The sequence below is a fragment of the Thermobia domestica genome, chromosome 13 (genome assembly GCF_964235325.1).
Source record: "Thermobia domestica chromosome 13, izTheDome1.hap1.1, whole genome shotgun sequence".
NCBI classification, from domain to species: domain Eukaryota; kingdom Metazoa; phylum Arthropoda; class Insecta; order Zygentoma; family Lepismatidae; genus Thermobia; species Thermobia domestica.
Window position 1 is genome coordinate 38,438,584 of NC_137466.1, and position 18,639 is coordinate 38,457,222.

The window sequence follows — 18,639 nt, forward strand, 5'->3', positions numbered from 1 at the left end:
AATTATACCAGATGTTACGAGAAGATACATTTCGTAAAGGGGTGGAGGAGTTCACATCTTCGGAAGGCATACAATGGCATTTCATCCCGGCGCAATCTCCGCACATCGGGGGATTGTGGGAGGCAGGAGTGAAATCTATGAAGCATCATCTCGTCAGAACTACAAAGGGCGCGACATTGACCTTTGAAGAACTTTGTACGCTCTTAGCGCAAATTGAGGCGTGTCTCAACTCTCGTCCTATAACAAAAATGAACGATGACCCTAGCGATACAGATATTTTAACCCCTGGTCATTTCCTAATAGGCCAACCTCTCACCTCTATCCCTGAGCCAGACATAACTGACCTCCCTAACAACAGACTAGATCGTTGGCAGCAAACACAAAAATATTTACAAGTGATTTGGAAGCGGTGGTCGAAGGAATACCTGAACGGACTCCAACAGAGAAACAAGTGGTATTTCCAAAAGAACAATATAACCCCAGGTACTATCGTATTGTTGAAGGAAGCAAACATTCCTCCTTTATCATGGCGCTTAGGTGTAATTGAAGAAGTGCATCTGGGTAAAGACTCGCTAGTGAGAGTTGTTACTGTACGAACTGCAAGCAGCATTTACAAACGTGCAGTGAATAAACTGGTTCCATTACCTTCCCCAGTTTCTTCCCATCAGTGACAATTATGTGTAAAAATGTCTCATTGTTTGTTGGTCGCTATCCGACCAAGAGGGGGGAGTATGTTAGTATTTTCTTATTTCCCTTCCAAAATAGTGTGTTTTCTTGACCCAAAGATGGCATTGGAATGCATTTTTTTGTAAACAGTCCCGGTTTCCAACTTTCACCCCAAAGACAACCGTTAAGAGGGAGAAGGAGTGAGCCACAGCGGCCGGAATATTGGTGTTCAATTTAACATGGGACCTCAACCATTTTTTAGGGAAATCATGGTTTCATTTCGTTGTTTCGCAAAAATGTCTCAATAGCTCACTCAATATGACGCATCTCATTTTAAAGGTGCAATTTGAACTCTGTGCGTGATATTTTTTTCTTATAAATACAGATAATTATAATCCAAATTTCCATAAGAAAATGATCAAAATTAGGGGGAAAATTCTTCTGTTTTTTTACAGTAAGGAAAAGAGCTAAAAACTTCGGACTTTTTTGAGAATGGAGTACTATCTTTGTATTTGTGCGCTACTGTACTATCTTTTCGCTGTTTCCAAATACATCCATTACACAATCGATAAGAAATTAAATCCTTCATCATTGAATCTACAGAAATCAGAAATCAGATTTTTTCGTGTTCACGTACTTGGCCGTCTAACTGCTAGATGGCACTATAGTCATTCCTCATCCCACTTTCCTTCTCAGCGGGAGCCAGTCCTTTTGAAAACCTACTTTGAACTTCTCAATAGGGGCGGGAGGAAGGAAATCATTGTGAAGAACGGGAACTTCAAACACGAGGAATGGCAAAATTTATGACCTCTTTAGTTGATGGTTTCTGTTTCAGCAGTACAGTGTATTTCTAGATGGTTTCTATAAGAAGTAATTTAGGAAGTCAACTCTTCGACAAAGATTTGTGAAGGAGAAGCCGAACCAAAGTCTTCGTTTATGTATTCCAAGAAAGAAATGAAAACTTCCTGCAGGACTGAGAATATACATGCAAGAGAAAAGATAAGATACATTAGTATAATCTTTAGGGTAGATTAATCCCCGAAATATTCTTTGTTTACCTGTCAAAAAAAAAATCAAGAATAATATAGAGCTCTTTCATCAGCTTCCATCGTACAATACTAGACACACACATATTATATACATCAAGGCCGGCCTTGGGTGGTGCGAGGCCCGATTGGGAACATTTTGTGGGGCACCGGGTTTATAACTAATTTGCACCAAGGTCTGTAGAGCCTCTCTATATAGGGTCTAACTCAAATGTCAATACAGACAGTGAACGAATTTTTAAAATACATGTTTCACCCATGTGCTTTGCAATTTTTTAAGAAGGTTCTGTATCAATATTTCATAGTTTTCATCTCTTACAAGTAAAATTATCGATGTCGAAATCTAGTTTCTTGATCAACTTGGCAGAGAAATGTAGAATATCAAGAAACGAGCGTAAGCAAAATTTAAAGTGCTTCTGTCCATAAAGATAGCCGCAGTGGCGAAAAACCTGACTGACCAGAACAAGCCATAACAATGCGTTTTAAATTTGAAAATTTCGTTTTATTTGTAAAACGGGTAAACGGATGAAAACCAAAACCACATTAACCGACACCGGGGGAAGTAGACATCTATTTGAGGGTATGCTTATCATGGCTGCCATCTTGTATCTCACTTAACTTCTATTTTCTTTTTAATAGGAAGGCGGTCACATGTAATATATCAAATTGGGGTAGACTTTTACAAGAAATACAGTGGTGCAGTCTATGTTTCCATAAGTTTATATTTGTAAGACATACTGAAATACACATTGATATAAATTAGTTGGTTCAAAGATTCCTTAACAGCTGTATCTTTTTGAAAACAACTGAAGTCAGGGAAACCTAAAGTACGCTAGTGAGAACATCGTAGGTAGCTACTTATGAAAGGTATAATCAGCTTGAAATCGTCATCGACTGTAGACAAAATAAAATGGTGATGAGAGGATTACAAACTTCAAGGAACTGATTGCAGATGAATGACATTTTCCATTGGATTCTTCGAGTTAGAACACAAACCTTCATAAGCAGCCACCTATTCAGTATGCACGAGTATACATTCGCTTTTCCTGACTTCATTAAAAAAAAAAAAAAAATCCACGGGATTTTTTGCAGGAGAGGGCAAAGTTTGTCCTATGGTTTTGTATTATTAATATAGCAATAATAAGAGAAAGGATATGCAAAGAGCTCGCACCGAGTCTGATTTATTTGATACCATCTCGGTAGTATGACATGACGTAACCAGTAAAAATGCCAGGAACTTTTACTTAGTGGGGTGTTCAAAATAAAAAGGGTGTGCACCCAGAATAATGATATACATTTTTACACAAACTCAAAAAAAAAAAACAATATTTTTAAGCCCAGGGATGCGTGTAAGGAAATTTAGGGGAGTGTTAAGGTGTGCAAGATACTCCCTAGACATAATATCTATTTTTACAACAGAAGTTATAAACATAAAAATAAAACTAAAGAAACTACTTCAGCATTAAATTCAGAAAATATTTGCTTATGCCCGGAAACTTAATATAAACTATTCATTTACTTGTTAGGGAGATCCATGGATATACCTGTATTGTAATATGCTGTTGTGTTGATAACCAAGAGTAGCAGAACAGATTCACTTGACTGGGGTCCTCGCGAACATAATGGCATTTATTAGGAGCAAAATTTAGTCATAGGGACCACAACACACTTGTTTGCTTTGAGCTTAATATACTGTTAAAACGGTACTGGAGAGTAGATTAGACTGGACAGCAGAGTAGACGACTCTAGCGCGGGGCCCGATTGGGAGCAATCGGTCCAAGGCCAGCCTTGATATATATATATATATACAGTGGCGGATCCAGGATATGATCAAGGGAGGAGCTAAACCATAATTTGCCTCTTTATTCAGAGTAAACAGACTTGAAGCCCATTTTATCCAGTGTATACTTGAGCGTCAAGGGGGGGGGGGGCTATAGCCTCTATAGCCACTCTTGGATCCGCGCCTGTATATGTATACTATTTACAGTGCCGGATTTACGTATAAGATAAACAAGCTATAGCTTAGGGGCCCGCCCTCTTGGGGGCACCAAAATCTAAAGAAAAACTGGATATACGTTTCTACAATATAAGAAAATTAAAAAAATTAAATTAAATTTAAATATACGTAGCAACAGTGCTTCCTACTATGTACCCTACATTCATGGGGCTCCATGTAAATAATGGAGCTCCTTCTGCTAGTCTCCTTCCTAAATTATCTCTAGTTTCTTTATTTTTGTATGTAGGGTGCCTATGTTCATCTGGACACATAAAGGGCCCCATTACCTTAAACAGCTTGGGGCCCCACTAAAACTAAATCCGACTCTGACTATTTATTTATGCATGTTTGCTCCCTCTCTTTACGAGTGTTTCTTTGATATTGCTTCCAATTCCGGCAGGTTTTACCAAGGGGGAAAAAGTCCTTACTCATTCCAGGCATTCAAACTAGGGACTGGGCTACTTGCTTCCACCATTCTGTCCCCTATGTATCCCGGTCTGAATCAATTGTCTAAAGCCCATAAAACATTCAAATTCAAATGTAGATGTTGCTCATCAGTGTCGACACCTAAATATTTCTCAATCAACGGTAGGGGTGTTTGGTATCCTCAATCTATCTCCCTCTTATTGGCGGAGAAACACTCTATATTCGGTAGTAATTCTTAAAAAAAAAAAAAAAAAAAAGTGCTGTTTAATGTATGTAGTAATGCATAGGAAACTAAATTTTAATATACTCTAGTAGTATAGAAACGCATCATACGGTACCTTACCAAAATAAACACCCTATGCCAAGGATGGAAACATTAACAATAATAAAAAGATAATAATAAACATTTTAAAGAAATTCTTTCATTAATCAGGTCTCACTTAAAAATAAAAAACAATTTTGTTTATGCATGACCCCCCAAAAAGAGAGAGATGCACTCTAACATAGGCTTAAAGTTACTTTATAAATTCTTAAAATGACGCGCCCCATTCTTTTTATTTAGTCTTGCACAAATAAAATTATTTTTAACTTTTTAGTTCGAATTGATTAACAAAAGAATGTGTTTAAAAGGTGTTTTATCATTTTTTTACTCGTTGGACAAATTTTCCAAATCCTAAAGTGATATGCAACCAGGGAAACCAGAGCTGGTTAAAGACTTATTTATTTTAGGATAAAGAAGTTGAAAATAAAAACATATTAAAATTTGCTTTTAAAATAAATAGATATATTGCAAAGTATGAAAGTAGCAATGGAATGTTGTATTGTCATCGGACTTACGTCACTCTGGAACAGTTCTTACTTGTTAGTTCTATGACGTTAGGAAATAAGTTCAATTTATACGAACACTTATTCAATGTTTGAAACAAACACCTGTTACGTCATTGTACACTCATGTCCAAAATGATTGTCGCATATCTATAACTGTCTTCTTGTAAGAGTATAATGTAATAATGATTTTGCTGGGTACTTTTAATACTGATACTATGTGTACAATTGGAAAATGTATATGTGGTAAATTTCATAGGAAAATATTTATAAACACGCAAATTAGAATGAGTAAATCAAAATGTTGCTAAATGGACACGAAACTTTTATTTTCGTTTTATTGTTCTTATTTACTGCTCGTTTGACATGAAATTTGCCACATACATGTCTCTGCCGATTGTACACATATTAACATTATAAGAAATACCGGATGAATTCGTTATCAAATTATATTCCTACAACAACATATTTATAGATATGCGACAATAATTTTGGACATGAGTGTACCTTCCTGAAGAAGGTGACACATCTTTTAATTCTGTTGTTAATGAAGTGGTCTATTTCCCCAAATAAAAACCAACACCAAGCAGGACATATGCTCCCTCCTGTCCTTCTAAGCCGGTCCCCAAGGCTGAATGTAACATTGCGGACCTTTCCTGTTGTGATAGGAAAAACTCAGGATTGTCGGCCACTGGTATCGAATGTGAAGGTGAGAGGGTCTGGTGGTCATATTTTGAAAAGAAAATAAGGAAATGGATTCCACTAAAAAAGTCACATTGTCAATACATTTCAAATCTTTGCCTGGGTTTTGTGCCTTTCAATTCCAAGTTTTTTAAACCACGAAGGCTCTAAATAAATTAGAATATCGACTCTTCCGTGTTTTTTTTTTTTTTTTTTTTTTTTTAATATTGGCATGGTTCTTCATTTTATATCAGACTCTTCCCGCACTATTCTGTTATTTACCATAGGTAGAATTCTTTGAGAAAGAGACAGGCGAAAAGTGCTTTAGTTCTCTATGGTATGTTTGTGATCGTTGTAGATATTTGAGTGGCTCTCTAGACACGGGGCTGAGGGCTGATATCATGTTGGTCCCTCTTTCTTTTTCTTCAGTTCTGTTTCTCTTTTAGCCAAAACAAGGAATTTCACTCTTCTGTCTCATTTGCAGCCGTAACCACCCCCTCCTGCGCTGTCCAACTTTGACCACATGCAGGGTAAAGAAGGAAAAGGAAGGGTGCCATTTGCTTTGACGGCATTTCAGCAACAACCCCATCTGTTGCCAAAATAAGGAAACACTTTGTAACTGAGGAAGGCTGATATCTTCGATTTGTCAAGGTCACTTGAGTCCCGCTGACTCTTAAGGAAGAGAGAAGGGGGAAGAAGAAGTGTCCTCGCCGGAGCGAAGAGGGTTCGTCGCGAGGAACAGAAGTGAGCAGAGATGGCCAGTGCGCGAGTGTTTGTGTGTGCGTGAAATTAGCATTTAACATAGACAAACAATCTATCAAACAATTGCGTATCAAGAACAATCAGCATAAATTATTATTATTTAAGTGCAATAGTGCAAGACAATGTGTTTTTCCACGTCAATTTCGTGTTTCAATTATAAAACAAACAAACAAAAACAATCGATCAAGTGAAACAATAGATTCAAGTTAGCTTTATTAACTATTATTTAGTTAACTTTATTAATCTACAATCATATGTTTCTTTAATTGATTTATATTTGTTATTCCACTTACTATATATATGATAAATTGAATTACTATTGAATGCGAATGCGATCATTATTCAACTCGCGTATCCGTGGATGAACCTCCTATGGAAATACAGTTCTGTTATAAATTAACAGTGGTCCTCCAACTATTGCTAATCAACCAGACATACCAAACATAACAAACAACGCATATTGAAATACACAGAAATACAATTAATTATTTTTATCACATGTAATATTATAATTACAATATCTTTGTATAAAATACATTCATGTGTGAAATTACTGTACTAACTAACTAACTCTATGGCCTATGGAACCCTTAGGTTCAATGCCGCGTTCACAAAGCTCTCCACTGACTTCTATCCTTAGCTAACTGCATCCAGTTTCTACTTTGTATTCCAATCTCTGCGAGATCCATCTTAATATTGTCTTCCCATCTGCGCCTAGGTCTTCCTAATGGCCGTTTTCCGATTGGTCTTCCATTCAAGACTTTGAAAGCGTTTCTACTTTTTTCCACCCGAGCTACATGACCTGCCCACCTAAGCCTCCTAGACTTGACGACCCTAACAATGTTGGGTAAACCGTATAAACTATGTAGTTTCTCGTTATGAACCTTTCGCCATTCCCCATTCTCGTTCCTCTTGGGTCCGAATATTCTTCTCAGGATCCTGTTCTCAAATACTTTCAGTCTATGTTCTTCCCTCAGAGTAAGCGACCATGTTTCGCAACCATACAGAACAACAGGCATGATTATCGTTTTATATATTTTAAGCTTCAAATTCCTCGTATTTCTGTACAAACTGATTTATAATAATACTTAAGAAACTGTTTGTCCACGTAAATGACACAATATTAAACATACTTTTCTTTCCCAAAATCATACAGAATTCTGTTCCTGTTTTATGAATGTTCATTTGGAATAAATCTCCTTAATATCAGCGAGGAGTAAAGGGCTGGAATTCCTCTCCCATTCAAAGTTGTATAATAATATATTTCACGAACATTTCCATAAAAAATATTCGATTGTGGCACAATATGATGTATAAAGTTTGTAAAAAGCTTTCATACAATGTTTGGAATTGAATAACTCGCTAATGAGGACTAATTCTCCCTGTATGATCAACATGAGCGGCTTGGGTAGACATAATGGTAAGCTCCACTTTCACAGAAATTGAGTTATTATGTGAAATCGGTTGGGATTGAACCATAGAATAGTATGTAGGTAATTTAATTTTCAAAATATACCAGTAGATGACAAAGGAGTTTGCTTTTTATATGTTATTGCATTGAATTGCATGGGAATGGTGAACCTTTTTTCTCAGTTTACTCGAAAGTGAGAAAATGTGAAATACCATTATGGTTTCCGAAGCCACTCATATATATGTATATGATCTTACTATTTGAGTGAAATCTTAAAATTTTCTCTATTTGGCTTTCTTTTTTGTAATTAAATCAACTCAAATTCAAATCGACGATAGAACACTCTTCCCGTTGTGAATCCTACACCACTGATGATTTCAGAAGAATTTCCCTTAAGGAACTTTCAATACATGAACAATGAAAACAGCACTGCAAAAATATTGATAACCCACATTGAGCACGATTAAAGATATGATCCGTGGAACGCTGTAAATCGTCACTCTTTTCCACTTTCTCACTCCGTTGCCCTAACGCTAGTGCCTAACGCAGCGTTTCCCAACCTTTTCAACTTGCGACACACTACGGGTGTAACTTGAATTCTCGCGGCACACTCATAGATATTATTATTTGTAATTATAAAATACCGTGGTATTTTTTTTCTGTGATTAATTATCTTTCTCACAGAGAAGAAAGCTCGATCACTGTTTTTTCCCCGTGGTTAATCATTATGCTTACTTTTCATTCTAATTTAAAAAGAGAAAACAATTCAATGAAATATTGGACTCAGGTTTGCAACACTACGCTTTCATTTTCGAAAACTGTATCCAAGCTTTCACTAAGAAGATAGATCACTAAATAATGAACGGACAAACAAATCTCTTTTACTTTTAAAACACAAATGTAGGTAATTTGTATGCATGTTTGCTTTGTCGAAAGTATTGAATGATATTTTAAAATTTCAGGTTACGAAATAGTCTGCAACAATAAAGGAGCAACAATGGTTATAACAATAATAGCAAATACTTTTTTCAACATTAAAATTGTGCACAAGAGTAACATGGTATGGAACTTAAAATTGTAGATTCATAGTAATGTGAAATACAAATATACATTTTCCCTTATGTCTTGCAATTTGATTGCTATAGAATTAATAATTTTGTTTCGATTTTCCCGCGACACACCAGCGGCCCATTCACGGCACACCAGTGTGCCGCGGCACACCGGTTGGGAAACGCTGGCCTAACGAGTCACCGTCTGATGTGGTTGGGCTTCCCTGCCAAAGGCTTCCAGGAAGCCCTGATGTCATTCGAACTTTCACCACGAGCAACCTCAATCTGTATCCATGCACGCGGATCCAACTTTGAAACATACCTTTAGGATGGCCCTCTTGTTTACCAACACTCCACAGCTGCGTCCTAGTCTGCACGAGCGATACTGACACTGAATACCAGTGCGGTCAATAGCTCTGTTTTTTCACTACATTCATGAGAACAACAACGCCTTCGATTCTGAAAGGTTTCCAATATACTCAAGGTTTGTATAGGCTGTCTGACAACAATTACTACTAATTACAAACGGGATACTCAGGTTCTATTTCCGGCGGGAGCTTATGCGGTTCGGATTCCACGTTAATCAGTAGTTCCACGTCTCATATAGCCTCGCTCCTGAACGAATTGTTAAACTCAACTCAACTACAAACTTGGTGGTTTACATATAGGTAATCATAAATTAACTGAAGCAGTTTCCAGTGCCTTAACTAGATTTATCGATTTAAAACCAAATAATGGTGCGAAGAAATAAATAAATTTCTAATTAGTTCACACGAATTAAGTTCACGAATAATACAATTAAGTAACAGGCAACAATAAATGGTGAACAATACATTTTGTGTGCTTAGATACAGAAATATTTTTATATTGTGATGAAATAGGTACCATTAAATTCGTGTGGAAGTATACATGAAGGGTAAGATTTTGTTTATTTATTTTTAAAGCAAAAAAAATGAAATGAAATCTTTGAGTTTTACGTCCCACGGTTATGCCGGTTAGGCTAAAGGAGACGGTGATTATGAGAGATGAGTGAAATGGTGGAATGAAGAAAGTGGGAGGAAACGGGAGAACCCCGAGAAAACCCACGAGCACGGTGTTTGTCCACCACAAAGTTCACTTTGCGGGGGCTGGGATCGAACCCGGGACCCCAAGCACCAGAGGTGAACGCTCTACCACTGAGCCACCGCGCCCCCAAATATTTTTAAAGCAACTGTTGTTAATATATGCTAACTCAGAAACTTAACCATGACCATGCACTGATTTTAGAACAAGATTTGGCCGCCACATGCCGCGATGAGTAGTCAGCTCCAAACAACATAATTAATGACTTTTCATTAGTGTTTGCTAAATCTTAGTGTAAATTAACTTGCACCACAATGATTTCATGATGCACTGGTAGAACACTAAAGATTGAATTAGAGACAACAAAGGCAGAGTGTAGTTCTTTATCTAGAAGCTGCATGGCACCACGGCATACATTTACATTACTTATCTGAAATTATGGTACATTTTCCACAAATCGAATTACGTATAAAGCTCTCAAAAGTCTCGGATTTACTTGATGTGTCGCCCTAGAAATTGCTCGACTCGAAATGTCTCGATTTGTCTCCAAAGTTAATATCATTCGTGTGATGTTTAGGAAAGTGCTTTTATTAGTCGTCGATATACAACTGATACGAGTAGCTGTCTTTCTTCAATACCGAGCAAAAGGAAAGAGTTCACAAAAGAACTTTGTTTTCAAATCCAGCAAAGTTATCACGATAAACGGTGAAGAGTGACAAACCTGCCGTATTAGTCCCACTCGCTTTTAATACTCTAGCTATGTAGAATGAAACAGAAAAACACGAGATCCAACAAGGATGGTATGAGAACACCAGAAAGAAATACCAAGAGTTTATTAAACGCCTTTAGCGACATAGGTTTAGAAGTAAATAGAAATAAAACTAAATGACTACATGGAAGTTAGGCGTAACAGTAGTATGATACTATACAAAATATAAATATGTTGAAATGTCAAATAGTACTTTCATTTTGTAGTACATATCCGTTGTAACCAAATAAATAGGGTTAATTTTATTTGTATCATTATGAGTGTTTGAGCAATGCAGAGAATAAAACGAAAACGGATTCCCCGAGAATTCCAATTACACTCGATACTGCTTCATATGGTTCACTCTACTTATGACAGAAGATTTATTTTACTTAATTAAGTGTGCTTATTTAGTTCTGTAATACATGAATACATTTTTAAAAGTAAAAAGAAGTTGATAGCTCTTTAACACAAATATATCTCTTCGATTGTTTGATGGAAATTTTTATGATTAGTTTCTGTGAATGCTCTGTAATCGAGCAAACTGAAAGTCATTGCTAAATGTACTATCTGTTGAGCAGAAAGAGAAATGATACTCATTAGTTTGGAGCTGGTTTTTGGAATATAGGTTGTAGCCACAGTCTCTGTTTATTTCCATTTTGTTTTATTTAAAACGGAAAATGTAGATAAGAGGAAAGATAGCGAAAAGAGTCAATTAACAATTGTGTTACTTTATTTATTGGTTCGAGTTCAAAAGTATATTATTTTTAATTGTATAACAAAATATAGTAGGAAACATCCACATAATTGCACTCTTTCATGTATCAATTTGAGGGTATGAGGTGCCCCCTGGTTCAATGGAAGCCATGTTAGTTTGTTGGTGGACAGTATCGTCTAAGTGCGTTTTTTGGGATCGTCCCGTCTTCTCTCACGTCATTATTCCACCAATTAATTTAATTATAATTCATTTGCATTAATAGTACGTCTCCTCTTTGCCTAAAGGACATAATCATAAGATGAAAAAATAGAAATTTCATGTAATTTCATTCCTCCGGATTTTCTAGAATAAAAATCAGCTTTTCTCTCTGTGCATTGATCCCTAGAGATTTAATGTCAGAAGATACGAGCAATCGACAGTAGCATTGACTAACCGAAGTTTAATATTTCTTTTCAGCACTGAGACTACTGCTTAAAATGAGATCCGAACTACCATTTCGGTCTGTATCCACCTTCAGGAATTGAATCTGAGACTATGCGCGCAGACAGCGCGTGCTAGTTAAGTCCCTCCCAGAAATAATTTGCAATGAAATTTAAAAGCCCGCTAAAAGCTCTAGAAGAACATTGCTTTCTGGGAGACAAGACAATTGGAAGTGCATTGTGGGTAACCTGGGGAAGAGAGCTGGCCGCCTTATAAAACCCCAGGCAAAGAACATGATTCTCTTTTCACAATGCATGGAGATTGGGCGGTCAGGGCTATGGTTTGAGATATTCTTTTATTCTCTCTCAATATACTTATCTCCGGAGTATGTAAATACGAGAAACGTTCATAAACATTACCTCTTTAGCTAGAATTAATGTGAATACATACATTTTTCATGTATTTGCTTTCCGCTCGTAATCATATGGAAGATGGCGTTGCTGCATCGTAAATAAACAAGATGGCTGATGTGGTGACTATATTGGTTGAATAATATGGAAGCTCCCTCTTTCCAACGTAAATCGGGGAAACTAATTCATAGTGAAATGCTGATTGTGTACGGGAATAATACATTATAACATACAAAACTGTAAAAAAAAAAAAAAAAAAAAAAAAAAAAAAAGTGGAAACGGATGATATAATATAGACGTACAAAGCTGCAAGACGCATCGCGCAGTCTGTAATGGAGAAACCAAAGATCATCAAATGGAAGGCTTCGATATTTGCCGATGGACTCATAATGTAAAAAGGCGCGCAGGCAGAAGCTATTGGACATGTCCAAAAACTAGTGTTATTCAGCAATCGAAAAGACGTGAACTAATTTTTAAGTACTGTCATCCATATTCTCAGAAGAAAGGATATAACTAGAATGTTTTTATAAGAAAAGAAAGAATATAGATGAGATGTAAGATCAAACTTTTATGCTACATTAACTACATGTATTTCTCTTCTAAACTTGTAGGGCCTTATGTAGAGTCGTTCTGATGCGTGATTAGTGTCATACTAAAGAGTTCGACTTACATATATTTCCTGCAGTAGTCAGGCCTTTAGTATGACGCTAATCATACGTCAAACCGACTCTGCATAAGACGGGTATAGTTTTATTAAGAAAGTGTACAAATATATGTCAAGTTGTGACCTTTTGGAAGGGTCCTGACTCCTTATCTAGTCGGCCCCAGCGTGGGTGCGTCTCTGCATCCAAATAACCTCCAGAGAGCAGGGATTCAATGGGGCTTATATGAGAATATATGGAGAATACAAATCCTAAAATTTTATAGTCTATCATATGCTCACCTTAAATGTATGAAAGAACGAGCATTTATACGAGTGGTCATATTGGTGGAATACATTTAAAATGCATTTGCGGAGTGTTGTACACAATATTTTTTACCAACTATGTGGAACACGTTGCCAAACTACGAGAATTTTGTACTGTGTTCAGTGTCTGAAGATTACATCACTTAGATGAGCATCCCCTTCATGAGAACATTCTTTGGCCCTAACAAGCATATTGAACATAGTTCGTCAGGGCTTCGTCAGGGATGGCTGCTATTTCCCTTCGGATGCTGTCATGCAGTTCATTGACGATAATGCACTTTGTGATGTACACCTTCTCATTTAGATAAGCCTACAGAAAATAGTCGAATGGAGCTAGATTGAGGATGTGGTGAGCAACAGATATCACGGAATCTTGAGATAAAGCGTCCCGGGAAGTGTCGTCAAAGAGTTGTCACGACACTACTGGTGGCACCATTCTGTTACATACATATGTCCCTTAGGCCAAGCCGTCTCATTTCGGGAATGAAAAATACTGTATTCATAACATTGTGTTGTACCGTTCAGTGGTGTGGTGCCATTATGTTCGTTCTAAAAGAAATAGGATCTATCACAGGCATGACTCACTGTAAACCACGCAGTAACTTTGGCACTGTGCAATGGCGTTTCATGCAACAGATACAGATTTTCTGTACCAGAATCGACAGTTTTGTTTATTTACATAAATACTGAGACAAAATCAGCTTCGTAGGACGTGGAAAGGTGTTGCACAAAGTCACCTATTTTGCTGATTATCCAATCACAGAATCTAGTTCGTTGAACTTTTTCTTGGAATGTTGTAGCTAGTATGAATATAGTTGTAAGTTCTTTTTAAGGATTTACTGCACACTATTTAATATGCACATAGAATATGCACTTGAAGACACAATTGCAGATTTGACTTCTCTGGACTTTGATCCATACCGTCGGACACACGGTCAATATTTATTGCACTGTGCGACGCTCAAGGTTTACGAGAGGGACCGTTTGCGGTCTTATGAAAGTTGTGAACACCACGTACTATAACCTTTCGGGATTGTGCTACTCGATTCTTAAAATGTTATTTGAAACGCTGTTGTCCTATGATGGAGTTTCAGCTACTAAATAATGCCTCCACGTCGTACAAAATTTCAACGGCGCAATACGACGATTCTCTGCAACAATAAAAGAAACATATCAGTAACTTCCATTCTTACACTTCCTGTTAAGTTATATGTAAAGAATATATTACTGTTATTGGTTGCTGTGTTGAAAATATAAATATGTTTCACCACTACCATAGGGACTGGCATTAGTGCTGAATCAGAGCACAAGATGATATGTGACGAACTCCATATGATAAAAGTATTACCCCATAGCAGCGAAAAACATCCGCGAAGACGAGATTGCAAATTTACAGGAACAATGAAGACGACCTTTTCAACTGCTCATCACGATGAACTATTGCTGGGTTAGTCAATCCGAATCAGAAACAAAACAAACAAATATACAGTTGAAAATTTCCAAAGAATGAAGGTAAACAAGAGGTTTAAAGAAAGATTAAAATATCCGTATTATTAGACAAAAGAGGGATTTATTTTAGATTTGAAATAAATTAAAATGTGTCGATAGTGTCAGAGTCACTGCCCATGCACCTGAATTTAAGCAGTACTTGATCCAGTCTCCTTGATTTCATAGGAGAAATCTAAAGATCTAGGGAAATGTCATGTTCATCACTTATATGCAACACCTATAATTTCAAAAATTTTGATCGCATTTCAAGAACTTTGGAGGTGAAATTCCCATTACCATGTTTGGATAAAACACTGACTGAAGTATTTTGCTATGGATCAGAAGATTGAAACCCTTTGAATAATATTTAAACATAATGGGATAACTAGAAGACTGAAAATACATTAAATGCAAATATTCGACATTTGCCCTGTAAAATTAAGTTTGTTTAAATCGCAATTATCTAGTTTGTATTTGTAGCAATAAGTTGAGTCTAATGTGCTAAATCTAGGCTATTAAACTGGATGAGATTACGAAGGGAGACGAACGACAACGACTTAAGATTTTATTATCTAAAAAGGTGCCTATCTCTATTAAGCAGTGAAAGCTTCAGGCAGTACGCTGTTTAAAGGAGGTCCCTTCTTCACCTTTCCCTTTTTCAACAGTTAAAAATGTGGCACCTTTTTCAGAGAATTGGAATTGAACCTTCACCTGACGAATAAGGGACACCTTTTCCAAATTAGTTGTAGAAAATTCATAATCCAGAATCCATTATAAACATTTACAGGTGAATTGAAGAGCCCTCTTTCTAAGACTCACCTTTGTACTGTAATCTGTATTTTCAATTTTGGTAGATAAACACATAAGACAGGCTCTATCTCAGCAAACAAACCAGAAACATTTTCTCAACAACTGACATTCTTTCAGAGATTGAGGAAAGTATCTAGTATATCAACTAGGAGCTTCTTCATAAAAGTTTTATGTTCTTTCTATCAGTGAGGTGCCGTGCTCCTTTTTAATTTGCTGATATACAGGGTGCTCCGAGACAAATCTTGCACACTTTTTCTTCACATCAAAACAAGTGAAAAGTTCATTTTACACTTTGATGGGAAATAGTGTTGTAAAAAACGGTTTTTTTCTGTGAAGTTTTTTTCAATAAAAAACATCGTTCTTTTTCATGTTTTTTTTCAAATGTCTGTTTTTTTTTCTGGCAACTATTATTTATTGATTTATATTGCAGATTATTGAAATAATCAACAGAACTTGAGTCGAAGCCCCCGTAACTTACAAATCGTTTGTTTCTTTGTACCTATACGAGCAAAATTGTGTGATTATTCCTTTCGGCCCCAGGTCATTTTTGGCGTTTTCCTACATTTCCAGTTAGTGACTTATTGCTCAAAAACTATTCATTCGATTGATATGATTAAGGCCTTGTTTTTCAGAAAATGGATGTGGCTATTTTTTGGTGTAAATTGCATTGCAGTGTTGCCAACGGTTGGGAGATTATTGAGGGAAATGTAGGGGTGAAAATTTACAAAAAAGTCCTTAACCGAATTTCAAATTTTTTTGTATCTAGCACCACTGCTGCTATATGGGTTCAAGTCACCTAAACAAATCTTTGGTGTGTTGACAAGGTACAGTGAAATCCTGAAGTCGCTGGCTTTCATTCAAAGAGGGAAAGAAAAAAACCTGTGTTACACATGAAATTTTGACACTTTTCACGCCTCAGAAGCAAAAATCAAATATGCCGGGGCTACTGCTTTTCTAATTATCCTAATGAAACTTTTTATAGTGCGTTCTGTAGAGAAAAGAGGAAGCTTTCAGGTAGTGGTACGTTTGTTTCAATGTAGCCAGTAAGAGGGTAATATAGAGCCGAAAAGGGAAATTTTCCGAATTTTTCACCTAATAGTGGGAATTAATTGTTTTGGCTGGAAACGCTGCCATCAGACAGACGAAAACTATCTGAAAATAAATCGTAGTACTCCAAGAATATATCCGACAAGTATCATGGCGGTATATAACAAAGTAAGCATGAAATTAAAAAAAAATCTCATTCTATCTCAGAAATTCACTATTTTCTTACCATTTCCAGAACATTGTTTATTATAAACCTCAACTGTACTTCCCCTAATTATTCTAGTGAAACTTTTTATGGTGCGCTGTGTAGGCTAAGGATGAGGCTGTTAGACACTGGTACATTTGTTCCGATATAGCCAACAAGAAGGAAATAATAGAGACAAAATATATAGTTTTTCCAAAATTTCCCCTTAAAATCTGGAAATAAAATTTTCTGTAGCTGGCAACACTACTAACACACACACACAAACTATCTTAAAATAAGCTTTGGTATCCCTCTAATATATTCTACAAGTACAAGGTCTGTATGATAAGTAATGAGACTCGCCGCGCCGCGGCGCGCGTGTCGCTGGAGCGGGTTTGTCGGTGATGGAGGATGTAGGGGGGGGTCCGAGCAAAGCAACGCACCGCGCGTCAGTTGGCTCCGAGCCTTAGTGGAGCGCGGACAAGCCTTGGACAAAGCCCTTGTGAACATTCTTGTCACGGCGGAAAATCAACAAACATGGAGGGTTCCATCGAACAGCGTTATGCGATCAAATTTTGCGTTCGCCTGGGGAAAACGGCTACTCAGACGCTTTCTCTCATCACGGAGGCCTACAAAGAGGAAGCCCTATCCAAAGCCCAGGTGTTTCGTTGGCACAGTGCGTTCCGGAACGGCCGGGAAAGCGTTGAGGATCTGGAGAGGGCTGGACGCCCGACAACAGTGACTACGGACGAAACTGTGGCAAAAGTGAGGGATCTCCTGAACTCAGACCGTCGATTATCGTTGAGATTGATTGCTGATGAACTCGATATGAACCACACAACAGTGCACAAGATTGTGACGGAACAATTGGGAATGAGAAAAATCTGTGCGAAACTGGTGCCGCGAGTGTTGACTGACGAACAAAAGCAACGACGTGTTGATTGTTGTCAGGAACTGTTGAACCTCATGAACAGTGACCCTAACTTTGAAGATGACGTCATAACAGGTGACGAGTCGTGGGTGTTCCAGTACGACCCTGAAACGAAACGTCAAAGCGCGGAGTGGCACACTCCTGCGTCCCCGCGCCCCAAGAAGGCCAGAATGTCGAAGTCAAAGGTGAAAACAATGTTGATTGTTTTTTTTGACAATGTGGGGGTGGTCCACAAGGAGTTTGTACCCCAAGGACAAGCCGTCAACGCCGCCTTCTATAAACAAGTCCTTGAGAGACTGCACAGGAGCGTCAAGCGGAAAAGACCGGCGATCGCTAGCCGGTGGAAGTTGCATCACGACAATGCCCCTGCCCACACCGCCTTCTTAGTGACCTCCTTTTTGACCCGGATTGGGGTGGAAGTCCTTCCACAACCACCCTACAGCCCAGATGTGAGCCCGGCCGACTTCTTCCTCTTCCCGAAGCTGAAGCCACGCTTGAAAGGAACCCGTTTTGCAGACGTCACAGCCATCCAAGCAGCCGTGACCACATTTCTAAAGGACATGCCGGCTGCTGACTTCCAGGGGGCGTTTGCAGCGTGGAAACATCGATTGCAGAAGTGCATCGACGCAAGAGGAGAGTACTTCGAAAGCTTTTAAGTCCCTGTACAGATCAGATCAATAAAACAATGTTTCCAGACCTGGTCTCATTACTTATCATACAAACCCTGTATTGTGACGATATCTAATAAAGTAAGCATGTCAATAAAAAATATCTCATTCTACCTTTAAAAAAATCAGTTATCTTTCCAATTAGAGAATAAGGTCTACTGTAATCCTCAACTGTACTTCCCCTAATTACCCTATTGAAACTTTTTATAGTGCGTTGTGTAGAGCAAAGACGAGACTTCCAGATACTGGTACGTTTGTTCCGATATAGCCAACAAGAAGGAAATAATAGAGACAAAACATATAGTTTTTCCAAAATTTCCCCCT

General features: G+C 37.6%; 1 protein-coding gene across 1 annotated transcript; it reads left to right on the forward strand.

The window, feature by feature from the left end:
- Positions 1-11: 11 nt before the first annotated feature.
- LOC145667563 (uncharacterized) lies at positions 12-671 on the forward strand. The gene has a single exon (XM_081735035.1). It carries the CDS (start codon positions 12-14, stop codon positions 669-671), a length of 660 nt encoding a protein of 219 aa, XP_081591161.1.
- The last annotated feature ends 17,968 nt before the right edge of the window (positions 672-18,639 follow it).

Bases quoted from the DNA above. Each gene is read 5' to 3' on its own strand.
- LOC145667563 (XM_081735035.1), top strand. From the start codon at position 12: ATGTTACGAGAAGATACATTTCGTAAAGGGGTGGAGGAGTTCACATCT.